Here is a 21,838-nt window from a genome sequence, read left to right on the forward strand (position 1 = left end):
TTCAACATCAACTGTTCAGAGGCGACTGTGTGAATCAGGCCTTCATGGTCGAATTGCTGTAAAAAAAAACACTATGAAAGGACACCAATAAGAAGAAAAGACTTGCATGAGCCAAGAAATACGAGTAATGGACATGAGGCCAGTGGAAATCTGTCCTTTGGTCTGATGACTCAAAATTTGAGATTTTTGGTTCCAACCGCCATGTCTTTGTGAGACACAGAGTAGGTGAACGGATGATCTCCGCATGTGTGGTTCCGACCGTGAAGCATGGAGGAGGAGGTATGATCAAATCAAATGTTATTTGTGGGGGTGCATTGCTGGTAACACTGTCTGTGATTTATTTAGAATTCAAGGCACACTTAACCAGCATGGCTACCACAGCATTCTGCAGATACACCATCCCATCTGGTTTGGCTTAGTGGGACTATAATTTCTCTTTCAACAGGACAATGACCCAACACACCTCCATGCTGTGTAAGTGCTATTTGACCAAAAAGGAGAGTGATGGAGTGCTGCATCAGATGACCTGACCTCCACAGTCACCCGACCTCAACCCAATTGAGATGGTTTGGCAGGAGTTGGACCGCAGAGTGAAGGAAAAGCAGCCAACAAGTGCTCAGCACATCTGGGAACTCCTTCAAGACCGTTGGAAATGTATTCTAGGTGAAGCTGGTTGAAAGAATGAGTGTGCAAAGCTGTCATCAAGGCAAAGTGTTGCTACAAAAATATATATTTTGATTTGTTTAACACTTTTCTGGTTACTACATCATTCCATATGTGTTATTTTATAGTGTTGATGTCTTCACTATTATCCTACAGTGTAGAAAATAGTAAAAATGAATAAAATCCCTTGAATGATTAGGTGTGTCCAAAATGTTGAACTGTACTGTACTTTCAAATTCTCTAAAACGATGTTGGAGGCGGCTTATGGTAGAGAAATTAACATTCAATAATCTGGCAACAGCTCTGGTGGACATTCCTGCAGTCCGCATGCCAATTCCACGCTCCCTCAAAACATGAGACATCTGTGGTATTGTGTTGTATAACAAAACTGCACAATTAAGAGTGGCCTCTTATTGTCCTCAGCACAAGGTGCACCTGTGTAATGATCATGCTGTTTAATCAGCTTCTTGATATGCCACACTTGTCAGGTGGATGGATTATCTTGGTAAAGGAAAAATGCTCACTAACAAGGATGTAAACAAATTTGTACACAACATTTGAGAGAAATACGTTTTTGGAGCTTATTGAACATTTCTGGGATCTTTGATTTTAGCTCATGAAATATGGGACCAACACTTTACATGTTGCGTTTATATTTTTGTTCAGTATAAAACCAGAGATATAAATAAATAAAGTAAACCAGGCCAGACTACTGTGTCTCGAGAAGCAGTACTACCACAGCGAGCGGCCGGTAACTCATTGTCTCCCTTTGCCAAAGCACAGTCAATCAATAGCCAATAAACAGAGGCGTGCCATATCTCTGGTGGCCATCGGTGCGTGCAGCTGCTGCTACAGCCTGGGAAAAAAATATGTAAATAGATCCATTGGAGGAGTAGCATCAGGTAGACTAAGATGCAGGGAGGGAGAATGGAATAGTCTGGCTCAGAAAAGTCTATACCTGTTCTTTTCGGCGCATGTGACAAATAATAATTGATATTATGATTTGATTTATCTGAGTTGAGGGGGGTGAGGGGTTGGACATCCTCTCTGAGCAGGCCATTCCTATCCTGTCGTCCTATATCCTCCACCGGTCTCAGTTACTCCTGACTTCCCAGCAGTCCACTTCACGCTGGCCCACATGCCTGTGGTCGAGGCCTGGGAGTCTGTGGAGGGGGGCTGATGATGTTTCAATGACCTCATCTGTCAATATCCCTAAATTATCTGCCAGCTGAAGGTTGTTTAATTGAGTGAGGGGACTCTCTTCACACACATATGAGCTCACATTATGTGTATATGCACATACAGTTGAAGTCGGAAGTTCTTAAAAACACGTAGGTTGGAGTTATTAAAACGAGTTTTTCAACCACTCCACAAATGACTTGTTAACAAACTATAGTTTTGGCAAGTCAGTTAGGACATCTACTTTGTGCATGACGAGTCGTTTTTCCAAAAATTGTTTACAGACAGATTAATTAACTTATTATTTCACTGTATTCCAATTCCAGTGGGTCAGAAGTTTACATACACTAAGTTGACTGTGCCTTTAAACAGCTTGGAAAATAATTGACGTCATTTGAGTCAATTGGAGGTGTACCTGTGGATGTAGTTCAAGGCCTACCTTCAAACTCAGTGCTTCTTTGCTTGACATCATGGAAAAATCAAAAGAAATCAACCAAGACCTCAGAAAAATAATTGTAGAGTCTGGTTCATCCTTGGGAGCAATTTCCAAATGCCTGAAGGTACCACGTTCATCTGTACAAACAATAGTACGCAAATATAAACGCCATGGGACCACGCAGGCGTCATACCGCTCAGGAAGAGGATGAACGTACTTTGGTGCGAAAAGGGCAAATCAATCGCAGAACAGCAAAGGACGTTGTGAAGATGCAGGAGGAAACCGGTACAAAAGTATCTATATCCACAGTCAAACGAGTCCTATATCGACATAACCTCAAAGGCCACACAGCAAGGAAGAAGCCACTGCTCCAAAACTGCCATAAAAAAAGCCAGACTACGGTTTGCAACTGCACATGGGGACAAAGATCGTTTTTGGAGAAATGTCCTCTGGCATGATGAAACAAAAGTAGAACTGTTTGGCCATTATGACCATCGTTATGTTTGGAGGAAAAGGGGGAGGCTTGCAAGCAGAAGAACACCATCCCAACAGTGAAGCACGGGGGTGGCAGCATCATGTTGTGGGGGTGCTTTGCTGCAGGAGGGACTGGTGCACTTCACAAAATAGATGGCATCATGAGGGAGGAAAATTATGGGGATATATTGAAGCAACATCTCAAGACATCAGTCAGGTTAAAGCTTGGTCGCAAATGGGTCTTCCAAATGGACAATGACCCCAAGCATACTTCCAAAGTTGTGGCAAAATGGCTTAAGGACAACAAAAGTCAAGGTATTGGAGTGGCCATCACAAAGCCCTGGCCTCAATCCTACAGAAAATGTGTGGGCAGAACTGAAAAAGAGTGTGCGAGCAAGGAGGCCTACAAACCTGATTCAGGTACACCAGCTCAGTCAGGAGAAATGGGCCAAAATTCACCCAATTTATTGTGGGAAGCTTGTGGAAGGCTACTCAAAACGTTAAACAATGCTAAAAGCAATGCTACCAAATATTGAGTGTATGTAAACTTCTGACCCACTGGGAATGTGATGAAAGAAATAAAAGCTGAAATAAATCATTCTCTACTATTACTCTGACATCTCACATTCTTAAAATAAAGTGATGATCCTATTTGATCTAAAACAGGGAATTTTTACTAGGATTAATTGTTGTACGGGATCTTCAGTTTCTTGGTCAAGAATTGTGAAAAACTGAGCTTAAAATGATTTGGATAAGGTGTATGTAAACTTTCGACTTCAACTGTACCTGTAAATACTGTACATACACTACAGTTCAAAAGTTTGGGGTCACTTAGAAATGTCCTTGTTTTTGAAAGAAAAGCAGGATGCTGGCGGCGACAAAGTAAAAAAAAAAAGCCATATCTCAGACTGGTCAATAAAAATAAAAGATGGGCAAAAGAACACAGACACTGGACAGATGAACTCTGCCTAGAAGGCCAGCATCCTGGAGTCACCTCTTCACTGTTGACGTTGAGACTGGTGTTTTGTGGGTACTATTTAATGAAGTTGCCAGTTGAGGACTTGTGAGGCGTGTGTTTCTCAAACTAGACACTCTAATGTACTTGGCCTCTTGCTCAGTTGTGCACCGGGGCCTTCCACTCCTCTTTCTATTCTGGTTAGAGCCAGTTTGCGCTGTTCTGTGAAGGGAGTGGTACACAGCGTTGTACGGGATCTTCAGTTTCTTGGCAATTTCTCGCATGGAATACTCCTGATACTCAACTCGTCTAAAGAAGACAAGTTGTATTGCTTCTTTAATCAGGACAACAGTTTTCAGCAGTGCTAACATATTTACAAAAGGGTGTTGTAATGATCAATTAGCCTTTTAAAATGATAAACTTGGATTAGCTAACACAACGTGCCATTGGAACACATGAGTGATGGTTGCTGATAATGGGCCTCTGTACGCCTATGTAGATATTCCATAAAATATCTGCCGTTTCCAGCTACAATAGTCATTTACAACATTAACAATGTTTACACTGTATTTCTGGTCAATTTGAGGTTATTTTAATGAACAAAAAAAAAAGCTTTTCTTTCAAAAACAAGGACATATCTAAGTGACCCCAAACTTTTGAACGGTAGTGTACATGCATACATACATTCATACATAAAGTCACAGTCACTCACACTATCACTCTCTGCCACACACACACACACACACACACACACACACACACACACATCTCCGACAAACCACAAAGCCCAGAGGGGGATGTTTGTATGCATTAAAAGGGACAGTGAGGGAGAGAGAGTGATGCCCATATCCTTGACCCTTCATTCCCAAACACCCCATCCTGTTGATTTCTCTGCTATGGATCTGACACCTCAGGGCCTGAGGCTTCTTACCGCATCACTCACATGACTGGCACAGTAGGCCTGCCGCCGCCAAGCCTGCCAGATCAGCTACAATACGCTTTGATCTAAAGATGTAGGATCTTAATTTGATCACTCTTTTGTTGCTGAGAATGTTTCTGTAAAGCAGAAAATGCAAACTTGTAGTATATTTGAGTTTTAAAAAGGCTTGTAATGGCAGATTTCCGTGTAGCAGGGATCGGACCAAAACGCAGCGTGGTAAGTGCCCATGACGATTTTAATAAGAAAAGCCTGAACACTATGAAATACAAAACAATAAAGTGAAATAAACCAAACCGAAACAGTCCCGTGTGGCAAAAACACTAACACAGGAAACAAACACCCACAAACCAACAGTGGAACCCAGGCTACCTAAATATGGTTCCCAATCAGAGACAACGACTAACACCTGCCTCTGATTGAGAACCATATCAGGCCAAACACAGAAACAGACAAACTAGGCATCCAACATAGAATGCCCACTCAGATCACACCCTGACCAAACAAAACATAGAAACATACAAAGCAAACTATGGTCAGGGCGTGACAAGGCTCGTAAAGTTTGTAATTTCCACTTTTAAAATTTCAGACTTGATTTGCCCTAACGAAAAATGTACCAACCCCTACAAAAATGTATAATAACCCCTACAAAAATGTATATTAATTATAATTCACATAATAATTCACATTTCCTGTTGCTGCAGGATTATTCTCCTGTTGTAGCAAACTGGCTCAAATTAAGATACTACATCGGTAGCTAAACACAAGTTAGCCGGTCTTTCTGAGCACTGGCTAGCGGCAAATTTTAGTCCTCCTTTTTAGCAACGCTTGACTTTGAAGTGGGGAGCCACCGGGAAGGGGTCTGAGTGGCTATCAGAGAAGACCTTACACCTTGGAAGGCCCGGGGAATAAGAGCACAACTGACTAGGGAGTGTTTGCTGTAAGATGAAAAAGATTATACCATGCTATTTCTTAAAGACACACTGAGAATGTTTACATGGACAGTAATAATTTGCTTATGGTTGTAGGCAGATTATGCAATATTCCTGTAAACACCTTACTTTGCTTATCTTAAACGGCATGAGGTCAAATTCAAAGAAAGCATGCGCTGATTAAAACTGGTTTTCTGACTGGTTGCATCACCTGGTACGGCAACTGCTCGGCCTCCGACCGCAAGGCACTACAGAGGGTAGTGCGTACGGCCGAGAACATCACTACGGCTAAGCTGCCTGCCATCCAGGACCTCTACACCAGGTGGTGTCAGAGGAAGGCCCTAAAAACTGTCAAAGTCTCCAGCCACCCCAGTCATAGACTGTTCTCTCCACTACCACCTCCCTCTTTAGCACGAGTCAATTGAATTTGGAACAACTAAATGTATGTGTCTTAGAAGTATTATATACAAACATTATAAGTCTTAAATCAGGATCAAATATGCTTCCCAAAAATGACATGGTAGAACGTTTATTTTGATTGGGAATTTTCTGCATTTACCAGTGTCATTAGGTAGCCTGATTTCAGATGTGTCCACGTAAACAGGATTATTAGGGGAATCATTCTTCTTGCAAAGCATGTAAACGTTTTAATCTAACTATTGAATTCATCTGATTATGCACAATAATCACATTATTGTGTGCATGTAACCATACTCACTGCAGAGCAAACAGTAGGGCTGTCAAAGGTGCAACAGTGTACTGTGATATCAGAGCAGAGGGGGTTGAGCGAGAAGAGCTAATGCTGATTACAGTGCAACTGAATCGAAGTTCATTGCGCAAACACATCGATGGTGATTACAGTGCAACTGAATCGAAGTTCATTGCGCAAACACATCGATGGTGATTACAGTGCAACTGAATCGAAGTTCATTGCGCAAACACATCGATGGAGACGCGGCTAGAGCACTTGTATTATATCTCTGGTAGGTGTAATTACAGTGTCTTGTTCCCTTTGATAATGTGTTAAACAGGTCCTGAAACAGATGGGAGCCCTGTGTGTGTGTGTGTGTGTGTGTGTGTGTGTGTGTGTGTGTGTGTGTGTGTGTGTGTGTGTGTGTGTGTGTGTGTGTGTGTGTGTGTGTGTGTGAAGTTCTTACCTTTGCTCTGGGGGTGAAGATGTAGAGGGAGACAGTGTCTGTTCCGCAGTCACAGGTCAGTCTCAGAGTCTCACGAGTAAGAAAGCCCTGAAGCCTGCCAAAAACACAAACTCAGTCAGCACTCTATGCTCTCTCTCTTTCTCACCACAGTCCATGAATAATAAACGTCATATGTATAGAGGACCAGGCCTGTAAAACACAATAAAACCCAGAGTATAAAATGGCCACATGGATAGATCTATTCCACAGGCCAGGAGGAACAGTTAAAATGTAAAGAGCATCAACACCACAGTTTGAGAGACGAGAGCAAGTAGTAAGCTGTTTTTCACCAGAGTGGTCAGTTCTTCACTCAGTTCCAACAAAACTCTAGGCGCTACATGTGACCTTGAGCACTGCGGCAGCATACTGAGAGGGGGAAATAAGAAAGCACAATATGCTGGGAGTGGATGACAAGATGTATACACACTGTAGCTACTGGGTCTGATTCTGAGTCAGTGAGTCAGTCAGTCTCTCTCTCTCGCACTTGGCAAGCATGGTAAAATACACAGACTATCAATAGCCAGCACTTGCTCTGCAGAATGAATGATAGCACTCCATGAACAGGTGTGTGCAGCAGGTCTCTAGTCTACAGGCTGATCTACAGCCCCAATCATATAAATCAAATCAAATCAACATGGCCCAGGTTGCCTCTCCCTATAAGATGATATTCCAGGCAATGCCTTACATTTCCATGTAATGATGAGCAATGGCATCTCCAGTTTCCTTTTATAATTTGTAGGGCTGTTCTACAATAGCGGCAGAAGGGAAACAGCCTTGGCGGTGCCAACAAACAATTCCAATATAGCCGTCGGGGCATTTGTATTTGTTAGGGATCCCCATTAGATGCTGCCAAGGCAGAAGCTACTCTTCCTGTGGTCCAAACAAATTAAGGCACTTACATCACACATAAAACAAAATATAAAACAGTACATCATGTAACATTATTACACCACTACATATCTACAATATAAAATGTATAATACCACCATACAACAATATTGTGCAGAGCTGTTGTGAAGGAAGTTGTCAAGGAAGTGAATTTGTGTTTATAAAGAAAGTACCGCTCCCACCTACAGTCAACCAATCATGTCAATTTCATCATAGAGATTTCTGGTTTGTGCTACTGCATTTGAAGAAACTTTCAAAGTAAATTTTCTGGATTGACTGACATTCATGTCTTAAAGTAATGATGGACTGTCGTTTCTCTTTGCTTATTTGAGGTGTTTTTGCCATAATATGGACTTGGTCTTTTACTAAATAGGGCTATCTTCTGTATACCAACCCTACCTTGTCACAACACAACTGATTGGGTCAAACACATTAAGAAGAAAATAAATTCCACAAATGAACTTTTAACAAGGCTATACCTGCTAATTGAAATGTATTCCAGGTGACTACCTCATGAAGATGGTTGAGAGAATGCCAAGAGTGTGCAAAGCGGTCATCAAGGTAAAGGGTGGCTACTTTGAAAAATCTCTAATATAAGATACAGTTGAAGTCAGAAGTTTACATACATCTTAGCCAAATATATTTAAACTCAGTTTTTCACAATTCCTGACAATTAATCCAAGTAACAATTCCCTGTCTTAGGTCAGTTCGGATCACCACTTTATTTTAAGAATGTGAAATGTCAGAATAATAGCAGAGAGTGATTTATTTCAGCTTATATTTGCCTCCCCCTTTTTCCTCCAAACATAACAATGGTCATTATGGCAAACAATTATATTTTTGTTTCATCAGACCAGAGGACATTTCTTCAAAAAGTGTCCCCATGTGCAGTTGCAAATCGTAGTCTGGCTTTTTTATGGCGGATTTTGAGCAGTGGCTTCTTCCTTGCTGAGCTGCCTTTCAGGTTATGTCGATATAGGACTTGTTTTACTGTGGGTATAGATACTTTTGTGCCTGTTTCCTCCAGCATCTTCACAAGGTCCTTTGCTGTTGTTCTGGGATTGATTTGCACCAAAGTAAGTTCATCTCTAGGAGACAGAAAGTGTCTCCTTCCTGAGCAGTATGACGGCTGCGTGGTCCCATGGTGTTTATACTTGCGTACTATTGTTTGTACAGGTGAACGTAGTACCTTCAGGCATTTGGAAATTGATCCCAAGGATGAACCAGACTTGAAGAGGTCTCCCATTTTTTTCTGAGGTCTTTGCCGATTTCTTTAGATTTTCGCTTGATGTCAAGCAAAGAGGCACTGAGTTTGAAGGTAGGCCTTGAAATACATCCACAGGTACACCTCCAATTGACTCAAATTATGTAAATTAGCCTATCAGAAGCTTCTAAAGGCATGACAACGTTTACTGGATTTTTCCACGCTGTTTAAAGGCACAGTCATCTTAATGTATGTAAACTTCTGACCCACTGGAATTGTGATACAGTGAATTATAAGTGAAATAATCTGTCTGTAAACAATTGTTGGAAAAATTACTTGTGTCATGCACAAAGTAGATCTCCTAACCGACTTGCAAAACTATAGTTTGTTAACAAGAAATTTGTGGAGTGGTTGAAAAATTAGTTGATCCTGTTGATCCTACCCCCTACTTTTTCGAACATTCTGTTAAAAATCGCGCAACATTTCAGCGCCCTGCTACTCATGCCAGGAATATAGTATATGCATATGATTAGTATGTGTGGATAGAAAACACTCAGACGTTTCTAAAACTGGTTAAATCACGGCTGTGACTATAACAGAACGTGCGTTTCATCGAAAAGCGCAGGAAAATCTGATCACTGAAAACTGGAAAATATATCAATGCGCCACTTGAATGTATTGTTGAATGGAAACCACATTACCTGGAGCCGAGGTTGCAATACCTACAGCTTCCACACGATGTCAACAGTCTTGTAATTTGCCTAGGCTTTGTTTCTTGGTCAAACGAACAAGAGACAGCCCATTTCTTCCAGTCTCCGACCGGATATTTTGGTTGAGATTTATCCGGACATTATTTCAAGACGTAGAGCTATAGAATATACATCGCCCCGTGATCAATTTGATCGATTATTAACATTTACTAACACCTAAAGTTGCATTACAAAAGTATTTCGAAGTGTTTTGTGAAAGTTTATCGTCAATTTTTTTAATTTAAAAAAATGACGTTGCGTTATAAAACGCAGTTTTTTTCCTTGATCACACAGTCTTCATAGATCGATATCTTGGCTATATATGGACCGTTTTAATCGAAAAAAAGACCCAATAGTGATGTTTATGGGACATCTAGGAGTGCCAACAAAGAAGATCAAAGGTAATGAATGTTTTATATTTTATTTCTGCATTTTGTGTAGCGCCGACTATGCTAATTATTTTGTTTACGTCCCCTGCGGGTCTTTAGGGGTGTTGCATGCTATCAGATAATAGCTTCTCATGCTTTCGCCGAAAAGCATTTTAAAAATCTGACTTGTTGGCTGGATTCACAACGAGTGTAGCTTTAATTCAGTACCCTGCATGTGTGTTTTAATGAACGTTTGAGTTTTAACGAGTGCTATTAGAATTTAGCGTAGCGCATTTGCATTTCCAGATGTCTAGATGGGACGCCTGCGTGTCGGGTGGAGGTAAGAGGTTAAATGACTTCAACCTAAGTGTATGTGAACTTCCGACTTCAACTGTATATTTAAATTTGTTTAACACTATTTTGGTTACTACATGATTCCATATGTGTTATTTCATACTCCTGATGCAGTCACTATTATTCTAAAATGTAGAAAATAGTCAAATTAAAGAAAAACCCTGGAATGAGTAAGTGTATACAAACTTTTGACTGGTACTGTACAGTATATATTTGCTCCTGCTCAACAACAAAAAATCTCAGTCAACCAACAGCCTAACGACCAAACAATCGACCAGTCGACGAATTATGGTCAGCCCTAGAGAGCAAGAGAGTCTGCATAACAAAACAGTTGTGTCTGTCCCATTAGTGACCCAAATGAATGTTGGCTTCAATGACAGTACCTAATAAGACTTATGTAATTACTCGCAATTATTTGAGCAGCCCATTTCCTCCTCAGAGAGTGTGGACAGTCACTGGACCTCCAGCTATAAACACAAGCCAAGGAAAATGATGGCCATCAGCACATGTTTAAGAAACTGCTAGAGCAACATTCCCACACTGGGCCCGGAGTAGTATAGTGTGCTCCCCTGTGTGTGTGACTAGAGGAGATGGATGACGTGGGGAAGGGATGGTCAGCCTTCTGAGGAGATATGCTGAGGAGATGTTACTATATAAACCATCTCAATCAGTGTGTGCTATAAACAGGCCTGCTGTAATTTGGCCCTGGTTGTAATCGCTCACCCTCAGTATTATTTTAACTGTCTGTGGCCTCTGTCTGTCTGTGTGTGTGTGTGTCTGTGTATGAATGTGTGAGGTTTTTCCAAGCAAGCCGATGATAACTGGGCATCTTGAGAGACGTACTACACATGCTCCATTACACTGGGTGAACTATGGGAAATAGAATTTCCTCCTCCTGCTGCAGCTGCTGCTGCCTTAACTGAAACCAGGCCTGTGTGATGTGTGTCAGTGTGTGTCAGCCCCACTCCACCAAGCTTCAAGGCCAGCCATGAGATAAAAGTCAGAGGTAACCTTTGAGAAGCAGCCAGACCAAAACACACTGCGTGTCTCCCTCTGTTCATAGAAGCAGACAGACCAAAACCCACTGTCTACCTCTGTTCAAGAGAGAGTGAGACAAATCTAGTATTCACACAAAAGGGCCGGAGAGGGAGTGGGAAATGCTCTGGAGCAGCGGTCTGCCGTAGAAGGGCTGTGATCTAGCAAGCAGTGGAGAGCTGTAGAGACTCACTAGAGACTGGAGGGAGAGTAGCCGTGTTCTAATAAGAAAGCTGGAAGAAGGTGTTGATGGGCCCATGGCGTGCTGTTGGCTGTATTGATGTATCATTAGCCCCAGGGGAGAAAGGGGAGGCAGGCAGCTGCCCCTGTCACAGAGCCCCTCCAGCTGTGAGGGTGGCAGAGGGACGTCACTGCGGCACAGGAGGGCACAGGGCAGTCAGCTGGGCCTCTACCTAAGGCCTGGGACAAACACACACATACATACACATATATGCACACACACACACAAGCGCATACACACGCACACAAGCCCAAACTCCTTTCCAGTCCCATACCCAGCCTGCCAGGGAACAGTGAAATTGAAAAGGGATATGGAACGAAGTACATCTCGATGAGATGAGGGGGTGATTTCTTAATTTCAAAGTGCTGAGATGCTATTGATCACTCTCAGAATAATCCCTCCTGTTAGAACAAAATGTATCATTGCCCTGAAGGGCTGGATGTGTATGAAAAATATCTGGGCTCCAATGGCTGTCTGGACTGCTTGGCAAGGTGGTGGTTTTTACTAGAGGGCTTTCACCACAGTGGGTTAATACAGCGTGAAGACAGGACTCGAGGTTCTTGCTCTCATCCTTATGTAGGGAGCCTTGGGTTCAACAGCTGTCCTTCCTCGTCTCTCTTTTCCAATACAGTCTTATACATTTCGCTGTTCTCATCTTCATGGCCCAGTGGTGTCCTCTCTCCAGGGTCTCTGAGTTTTCTGAGGCCAGGGCTCCTCTGCTGTTTTCCCTGCTTAATCCTGCTCCGAGTACAGCAGGGTAACTTCAGTCCACAAATCCCCAACAGCTGCATTGGTGCTGTGGCCCCTCCAGCCATCCAGCCCCTCCCACTCTAACCACATCCCCCGCCTCTCCTCACTCAGAGTCCTAGTGGAGGATGGGGTTACACCACAGGGCATGACGCTGCCGCCCAGGAATGCAATGAGGAAGGAGCCGTGGCTGATCCCAAATCACGGTACACCGTGAGGGAGAGGCAATGGGAAGGATGGATCCCATGATCCATGAGCCACGATCAGGAAACCCAACGTACTCCCTTGTTAATGGAGCTCCATGCCAATAAGACTCCATGACTTGTCACACCCTGATCCGTTTCACCTGTCCTCGTTATTGTCTCCACCCCCTCCAGGTGTCGCTTGTTTTCCCCAGTGTATTTATCCCTGTGTTTCCTGTCTCTCTGTGCCAGTTCGTCTTGTATGTTTCTATGTCAACCAGCATTTTTCCTGTTCTCCTGCTTTTTGCATTCTCCTTTTTCTAGTCCTCCCAGTTTTGACCCTTGCCTGTTTCTGGACTTTGTACCCGCCTGCCTGACCATTCTGCCTGCCTTGACCACGAGCCTGTCTGCCACTCTGTACCTCCTGGACTCTGATCTGGTTTTGACCTTTTTGCCTGTCCACGACCATTCTCTTGCCTACCCCTTTGGATGAATAAACATTGTAAGACTCCAACCTCTGCCTCCTGTGTCTGCATCTGGTTCTCGCCTTGTGCATTGAAATGACTCGTGTCAGGTACTTATCAGAGTAGAATGGATGCATAATCGAAGACTGGGGGGTGGAACTGCTCTGATTACAGTGTAATGTGTGGTGAAATCACAGAGTGCTACCTCATATCTGTCAGAAGGCCAGAAACTGTAGCTGTGCTGATTTATGTAAAAACACATCTGGAGGTCTCTGCTCAATGGAGCATTAGAAGCTGGAACAGAAATCAATGAGCAGCCTTAACTATGCTGTTACATTCTACATGGGAGGCAATGGCAATCATAGACAGGGAGTGCACTACACCATTGTTCACATTTCCAATAAATGTGATGATCAATATTCAGAAAAACTTTGGTTAGAACTCCAGAACTTTCAACACGCACACCTGTCCCCTATTCCCACTGATTAAATTAAATCAAAGTTTATTTGTCACGTGCGCCGAATACAACAAATGTAGACCTTACAGTGAAATGCTTACTTAAAGGCTCTAACCAATGGTGCGGGAAAAAAAGGTGTGTGTGTGTGTGTGTGTAAGTAAAGAAATAAAGCAACAGAAAAAAGACATTTGAAAAAGATTAGCAAGGCTACATACAGACACCTGTTAGTCAGGCTTATTGAGGTAGTATGTACATGTAGGTATCATTAAAGTGACTATGCATATATGATGAACAGAGAGTAGCAGAAGCGTAAAAAGAGGGGTTGGCGGGTGGTGGGACACAATGCAGATAGCCCGGTTAGCCAATGTTGGTCGGGACATTGAGGTAGTATGTACATGTAGGTATCGTTAAAATGACTATTTATATAAGATAAACAGAGAGTAGCAGCAGCGTAAAGGAGGGGTTGGGGGGGGCAGACAATGCAAATAGTCCGGCTAACCATTTGGTTACCTGTTCAGGAGTCTTATGGCTTGGGGGTAAAAACTGTTGAGAAGCCTTTTTGTCCTAGACTTGGCACTCTGGTACCGCTTGCCATGCGGTAGTAGAGAGAACAGTCTATGACTAGGGTGGCTGGGGTCTATGACAATTTTTAGGGCCTTCCCCTGACACTGCCTGGTGTAGAGGTCCTGGATGGCAGGCAGCTTTGCCCCAGTGATGTACTGGGCCGTACGCCTTGCGGTCGGAGGCCGAGCAATTGCCGTACTTGGCAGTGATGCAACCGGTCAGGATGCTCTCTATGTTGCAGCTGTAGAACCTTTTGAGGATCTCAGGACCTGCCAAATCTTTTTAGTTTCCTGAGGGGGAATAGGCTTTGTCGTGCCCTCTTCACGACTGTCTTGGTGTGTTTGGACCAATCTAGTTTATTGTTGATGTGAACACCAAGGAATTTGAAGCTCTCAATCTGCTCCACTACAGCCCTGTTGATGAGAATGGGAAGAATCAACTACAAGTGGGACACAATCATGAAGTGGAACGACATTTATTGGATATTTCAAACTTTTTTAACAAATCAAAAACTGAAAAATTGGGCGTGCAAAATTATTCAGCCCCTTTACTTTCAGTGCAGCAAACTCTCTCCAGAAGTTCAGTGAGGATCTCTGAATGATCCAATGTTGACCTAAATGACTAATGATGATAAATACAATCCACCTGTGTGTAATCAAGTCTCCGTATAAATGCACCTCCACTGTGATAGTCTCAGAGGTCCGTTAAAAGCGCAGAGAGCATCATGAAGAACAAGGAACACACCAGGCAGGTCCGAGATACTGTGGTGAAGAAGTTTAAAGCCGGATTTGGATACAAAAAGATTTCCCAAGCTTTAAACATCCCAAGGAGCACTGTGCAAGCGATACTATTGAAATGGAAGGAGTATCAGACCACTGCAAATCTACCAAGACCTGGCCGTCCCTCTAAACTTTCAGCTCATACAAGGAGAAGACTGATCAGAGATGCAGCCAAGAGGCCCATGATCACTCTGGATGAACTGCAGAGATCTACAGCTGAGGTGGGAGACTCTGTCCATAGGACAACAATCTGGCCTTTATGGAAGAGTGGCAAGAAGAAAGCCATTTCTTAAAGATATCCATAAAAAGTGTTGTTTAAAGTTTGCCACAAGCCACCTGGGAGACACACCAAACATGTGGAAGACGGTGCTCTGGTCAGATGAAACCAAAATGGAACTTTTTGGCAACAATGCAAAACGTTATGTTTGGAGTAAAAGCAAAACAGCCCATCACCCTGAACACACCATCCCCACTGTCAAACATGGTGGTGGCAGCATCATGGTTTGGGCCTGCTTTTCTTCAGCAGGGACATGGAAGATGGTTAAAATTGATGGGAAGATGGATGGAGCCAAATACAGGACCATTCTGGAAGAAAACCTGATGGAGTCTGCAAAAGACCTGAGACTGGGACGGAGATTTGTCTTCCAACAAGACAATGATCCAAAACATAAAGCAAAATCTACAATGGAATGGTTCAAAAATAAACATATCCAGGTGTTAGAATGGCCAAGTCAAAGTCCAGACCTGAATCCAATCGAGAATCTGTGGAAAGAACTGAAAACTGCTGTTCACAAATGCTCTCCATCCAACCTCACTGAGCTCGAGCTGTTTTGCAAGGAGGAATGGGAAAAAATTTCAGTCTCTCGATGTGCAAAACTGATAGAGACATACCCCAAGTGACTTACACCTGTAATCGCAGCAAAAGGTGGCGCTACAAAGTATTAACTTAAGGGGGCTGAATAATTTTGCATGCCCAATTTTCAGTTTTTAATTTGTTAAATAAGTTTGAAATATCCAATAAATGTCGTTCCACTTCATGATTGTGTCCCACTTGTTGTTGATTCTTCACAAAAAAATACAGTTTTATATCTTTATGTTTGAAGCCTGAAATGTGGCAAAAGGTCGCAAAGTTCAAGGGGGCCGAATACTTTCGCAAGGCACTGTATGCATTCCTGCATCTGTCATGCCAATGTAACAACACGCTTACTAATAAAAACATAATAACGAGGTACAGCCATTTGCTGTTAGTGAGAAGAGCGGAAATCTGTGTTTTTGGAGGGAATCTAAAATAATTACAAAAAGGAATATATTTCCTGTTTATTTTATTTTCCTAACCATTGGAGAATACATTTCACACCTTTTCTGGCTGTGATGGGTTCAAAATTCCTGAAGTAGCCATACAACAAATTGTATTGTGGAGGTTTGGAAGTTTTTTGGTTGATTGTGTTTTATGGATTTACTGAATTATCATGTAACTGGTTTGTTCTCAATCATTTTGAATGAGACCCTGGTCTCAATTGGGCTTCCCTGAATAAATAAAAGTAAAAAATAATAACAAAAATACGATGTGCATCTCTCATTTAATTGGGCCTATAGTAGCCTAGTAAATAGAAAGGCTATGTATTTCAAGTTTTGCTGTATGCAATCCCATAGGCAGCGCAGTTCATAGGTGAACATCACTGTCAATTGCGTTTATTTTAAGCAAACTGAACATGTGTAAATATTTGTATGAACATAACAAGATTCCACAACTAAGACATATACTGAACAAGTGACTAACAGAAATGGAATAATGTGTCCCTGAACAAAGGGGGGAGTCAAAATCAAAAGTAACAGTCAGTATATGGTGCATTAAGTACTGCAGTTCATCTCCTCCTCATGGACTGCACCAGATTTGCCAGTACTTGCTGTGAGATGTTACCCTACTCTTCCACCAAGGCACCTGCAAGTTCCCGGACATTTCTGGGGGAATGTCCTAACCCCTCACCCTCCGATCCAACAGGTCCCAGACGTGCTCAATGGGATTGAGATCCGGGCTCTTCGCTGGTCATGGCAGAACACTGATATTCCTGTCTTGCAGGAAATCAAACACAGAACGAACAGTATGGCTGGTGGCATTGTCATGCTGGAGGGTCATGTCAGGATGAGCCTGCAGGAAGTTTACCCAATGAGGGAGGAGGATGTCTTCCCTGTAACGCACAGCGTTGAGATTGCCTGCAATGACAACAAGCTCAGTCCGATGATGCTGTCACACACCACCCCAGACCATGGCGGACCCTCCACCTCCAAATTGATCCCCCTCCAGAATACAGGCCTCGGTGTAACGCTCATTCCTTCGACGATAAACGCTAATCCGACCATTACCCCTGGTGAGACAAAACTGCGATTCGTCAGTGAAGAGCACTTTTTGCCAGTCCTGTCTGGTCCAGCGACAGTGGGTTTGTGCCCATAGGCACAACAGCCTACAAGCCCTCAGTCCAGCCTCTCTCAGCCTATTGCGGACAGTCTGAGCACTGATGGATGAATTGTGTGTTCCTCCTGTACCTGTCTCGCAGGTGTGATGTTCGGATGTACCGATCCTGTGCATGTGTTGTTACACGTGGTCTGCCACTGCGAGAACGATCAGCTGTTCCGTCCTGTCTCCCTGTAGTGCTGTCTTAGGCGTCTCGCAGTACGGACATTGCAATTTTTTGCCCTGGCCACATCTGCAGTCCTCATGCCTCCTTGCAGCATGCCTAAGGCACGTTCACGCAGATAAGCAGGGACTCTGGTCATCTTTCTTTTGGTGTCTTTCAGAGTCAGTAGAAAGGCCTCTTTAGTGTCCTAAGTTTTCAAAACTGTGACCTTAATTGCCTACCATTGGTAAGCTGTTAGTGTCTTAACGACCGTTCCACAGGTGCATGATCAATAATTGTTTATGGTTCAATGAACAAGCATGGGAAACAGTGTTTAAACCCTTTACAATGAAGATATTTGGATTTTTACGAATTATCTTTGAAAGACAGGGTCCTGAAAAGGGGACGTTTCTTTTTTTTTGCTGAGTTTGCGCTACCACTGTATGAAGCCTACTGTAATTTCTATTTAATTTGAGTAACTTAGACAATGTTTCAGTCCATCATATTTAGGTTGGGTGAAAAGTCAATGCAAAACATTGTTGAATTCAATCGTTCTGCTCACAGGTCCAAAACAATGGGACATTGTTTTCTCTTTCAGAAACGGTCAGTCCTTTGCCAATAAGCATACATTACTGCAAAATATTAAAACATTCTACCAACACCGGAAATAGAACTGTAGCTTATGTAAAATATTGAAATATATGGACAGGCTATTGCTGTGCGATAGGAGTATGGCATCATCAGAGCCTATACCAAGGCAGGACATAGAAACACAATCTATTGATGAACTAAATATTGAACAACAATTAATATTTTGCATAGAAGTGAGGGCTGTAGCATTTAGACTACTTTTAAATTGTTTCAAATATACAATCAATCTTACAGAATGTGCTGACAGGCACTCGCTAGCAGCAGCATGCATATGTAGTTTGAAAAGGTCACTGCAAAATATCACATTTTGCCCACACCTCCACAGAAATGTAATCACATTTACCATTGCTCTTCCTTTTAGGAACTGCAGTTGTCTAATTCAAATATTTCAAAATTATACAGCAAATAAAGGCTGTTATTGTCACCATAAAGAGGGAATGGAGGACATTTTCCAGAATGCTCGTTCAAGCACGCAGTTTTATGAGTTATTTATAACGGTAAACGTTAAATGTATGGCATGAGACAAGTTTATAAATCTCAATATTTGTACAACATTTTTCAGAAATGCCGCACACAGATATTTAGTGTGAAATTTACACAACGTTTATAAATGAGGCCCCTGTGGTCAGTGCATTCATGTGTTGTACTATGAATTGTACAGTCCGTCACAGGAGGATGGTGGCACCTTAATTGGGGACAATGGGCTCGTGGTATTGACTGGAGCGGAATCAGTCAAATGTTATAATCTACATCAAACACATGATTTCCATGTCTGATGCCACTCCATCTGCACCATTCCAGCCATCATCATGAGCCGCTCTCCTCAGCAGCCTCCACTCTGCAGTCCATGCAGTATATCAGTGAACAAGCCTATAGCTCAGAGCTCAAGAGTTGTACAGAGAGCTTCTCTCCAGCCCTGGTCTGTCTCATCCCCCACCTTGTCGTCTCACCATGGCATCAGCTGGAGAAGTACTAGAATAAGGAGGACATTCTTTATCTCTTCAAAGCCATGCCATGAACTGGAATGGGCTTTGTAAATCACCACTCTATGCTATTATACTACTGTAGCTCAGGGGCTCAAAGTAAAGCAAATGTTGCAAATGTCTCCCGAATAGGTCAACTGAGCACACACCGAGCCACATGAACTACAGCCCTGGCAGACACTGTCATGAAAATGAAGCCTGCACATCAATGAGGAAGAAGGCCGTGTGGTGTTATGATTCTAAACAGTCAGATAGCTAGCAACAGTGACAATAATCTGCCATGTGGGGAATCATAGGTGGCTCATTTCAGCTCGTTGTATCTTGTCATGTCTAGGGTTGCAAAGCTACCGATAATTTATCAAAGTTACAGGAGTCTTCAGTAATTTGGGTAATTAACAGAAAATATATTTTTTATAGCTGTGTCCATATTGTCTGTTAGTTTCTAGTAGAGGAAGGCCATTTTCTCTTGAATCATATGGTCTAAATTAATTAAAAAAGCATCTATTCAACAATTACATTATTTTCAATTAACTCTGCAACTCTTCCAACTATTGACTTTTTTTTACAACTGTCACCAGTTTGTAAAATATGCTATGAAGCACCTAAATAAGATCTGGTGCAACCAATTACCTTCAGAAGTCACATAATTTGTTAAGCAAAAAGTCCAACTGTGTGCAATCTAAGTGTAATCTGTCACATGATCTCAGTATACAGTTGAAGTCGGAAGTTTACATAAACGAGTTTTAATGACTCCAACCTAAGTGTTTCAACCACTCCACAAATTTCTTGTTAACAAACTATAGTTTTGGCAAGTTAGCTAGGACATCTACTTTGTGCATGACACAAGTAATTTTTCCAACAATTGTTTATAGACAAATTAATTAACTTATAATTCACTGTATCACAATTCCATTGGGTCAGAAGTTTACATTCAGTAAGTTGACTGTGCCTTTAAACAGCTTGGAAAATTCCAGAAAACTATGTCATGGCTTTAGAAGTTTCTGATAGGCTAATTGACATAATTATAGTCAATTGGAGGTGTACCTGTGGATGTATTTTAAGGCCTACCTTGAATGTATTTATGTATTTCAAGACCTCAGAGGAAAAATTGTAGACCTCCTCAAGTCTGGAACATCCTTGCAATTAATTTCCAAATGCCTGAAGTTACCACGTTCATCTGTACAAAAAATATAGACCGCAAGTATAAACACCATGGGAACACGCAGCTGTCATACCGCTCAGGAAGAAGACGCATTCTGTCTCCTAGAGATGAACACACATTGGTGCGAAAAGTGCAAATCAATCCCAGAACAACAGCAAAGGGACTTGTGAAGATGCTGGAGGAAACAGGTACAAAAGTGTCTATATCCACAGTAAAACGACTCCTATAATCGACATAACCTGAAAGGCCGCTCAGCAAGGGAGAAGCCACTGCTCCAAAACCTCCATAAAAAAAGCCAGACTACGGTCAAGGTATTGGAGTGGCCATCACAAAGCCCTGACCTCAATCCAATAGAACATTTGTGGGCAGAACTGAAAAAGTGTGTGCAAGCAAGGAGGAATACAAACCTTACTCAGTTACACCAGCTCTGTCAGGAGGAATGGGCCAAATTCACCCAACCTATTATGGGAAGCTTGTGGAAGGCTACCCGAAACGTTTGACCCAAGTTAAACAATTTGAAGGCAATACCACCAAAAACTAATTGAGTGTATGTAAACTTCTGACCCACTTGGAATGTGATGAAATAAATAAATGCTGAAATAAATCCTTCTCTCTACTATTATTCTGACATTTCATAATCTTAAAATAAAGTGGTGATCCTAACTGACCTAAGACAGGGAATTTTTACTAGGATTAAATGTCAGGGATTGTGAAAAACTGAGTTTAAATGTATTTGGCAAAGGTGTATGTAAACTTCCGACTTCAACTGTTCTGAAAGGCCCCAGAGTCTGCAACACCACTAAGCAAGGGGCACCACCAAGCAAATAGCACCATGAAGACCAAGGAGCTCTCAGGGACAAAGTTGTGGAGAAGTACAGATCAGGGTTGAGTTACAAAAATAAAACTGAAACTTTAAACATCCCACAGAGCACCATTAAATCCATTATTAAAAATTGGAAAGAATATGGCACCACAATAAACCTGCCAAGAGAGGGCCACCCACCAAAACTCACGGACCAGGCAAGGATGGCATTAATCAGAGAGGCAACAAAGAGACCAAAGATAACCCTGAAGGAGCTGCAAAGCTCCACAGCAGAGATTGGAGTATCTGTCCATTGGACCACTTTAAGCCATCCAATCCACAGAGCTGGGCTTTACAGAAGAATGGCCAGAAAAAAGCCAATGCTTAAAGAAAAAAATAAGCAAACATGTTTGGTGTTCACCAAAAGGCATGTGGGAGACTCCCCAAAAATATGGGAGAAGGTACTAAAATGGAGCTTTCTGGCCATCAAGGAAAACGCCATCACTGGCACAAACTCAACACCTCGGTTCACCCCAAGAACACCATCCCCACAGTGAAGCATGGTGATGGCAGCATCATGCTGTGCAGATATTTTTCATCTGCAGAGACTGGGAAACTGGCCTGAATTGAAAGAATGATGTTGCTAAATACAGGGAAGTTCTTGAGGGAAACCTGTTTCAGTCTTCCAGAGATTTGAGACTGGGACGGAGGTTCACCTTCCAGCAGGATAATGACCCTAAATATACTGCTAAAGCAACCCTTGAGTGGTTTAAGGGGAACATTTAAATGTCTTGGAATGGCCCAGACCTCAATCTAATTAA

The 21,838-nt window shown here is 42.4% G+C and overlaps 1 protein-coding gene across 3 annotated transcripts in view; it reads right to left on the reverse strand.

The window, feature by feature from the left end:
* Positions 1–21,838, reverse strand: part of LOC118395826 (tetraspanin-9) — a 318,797-nt gene that overhangs the window by 226,523 nt on the left and 70,436 nt on the right. For all 3 annotated transcript variants that reach the window (XM_052466039.1, XM_052466038.1, XM_052466040.1), the window contains one exon: positions 6,734–6,827. Coding sequence is in view for 1 of the 3 variants with exons in the window: in XM_052466038.1 (XP_052321998.1) it covers positions 6,734–6,827 (94 nt within the window). In the remaining 2 variants the exon portion in view is untranslated. The remainder of the gene's footprint in view (positions 1–6,733; positions 6,828–21,838) is intronic.

Source organism: Oncorhynchus keta, chromosome 17, assembly GCF_023373465.1.
Source record: "Oncorhynchus keta strain PuntledgeMale-10-30-2019 chromosome 17, Oket_V2, whole genome shotgun sequence".
NCBI lineage: Eukaryota > Metazoa > Chordata > Actinopteri > Salmoniformes > Salmonidae > Oncorhynchus > Oncorhynchus keta.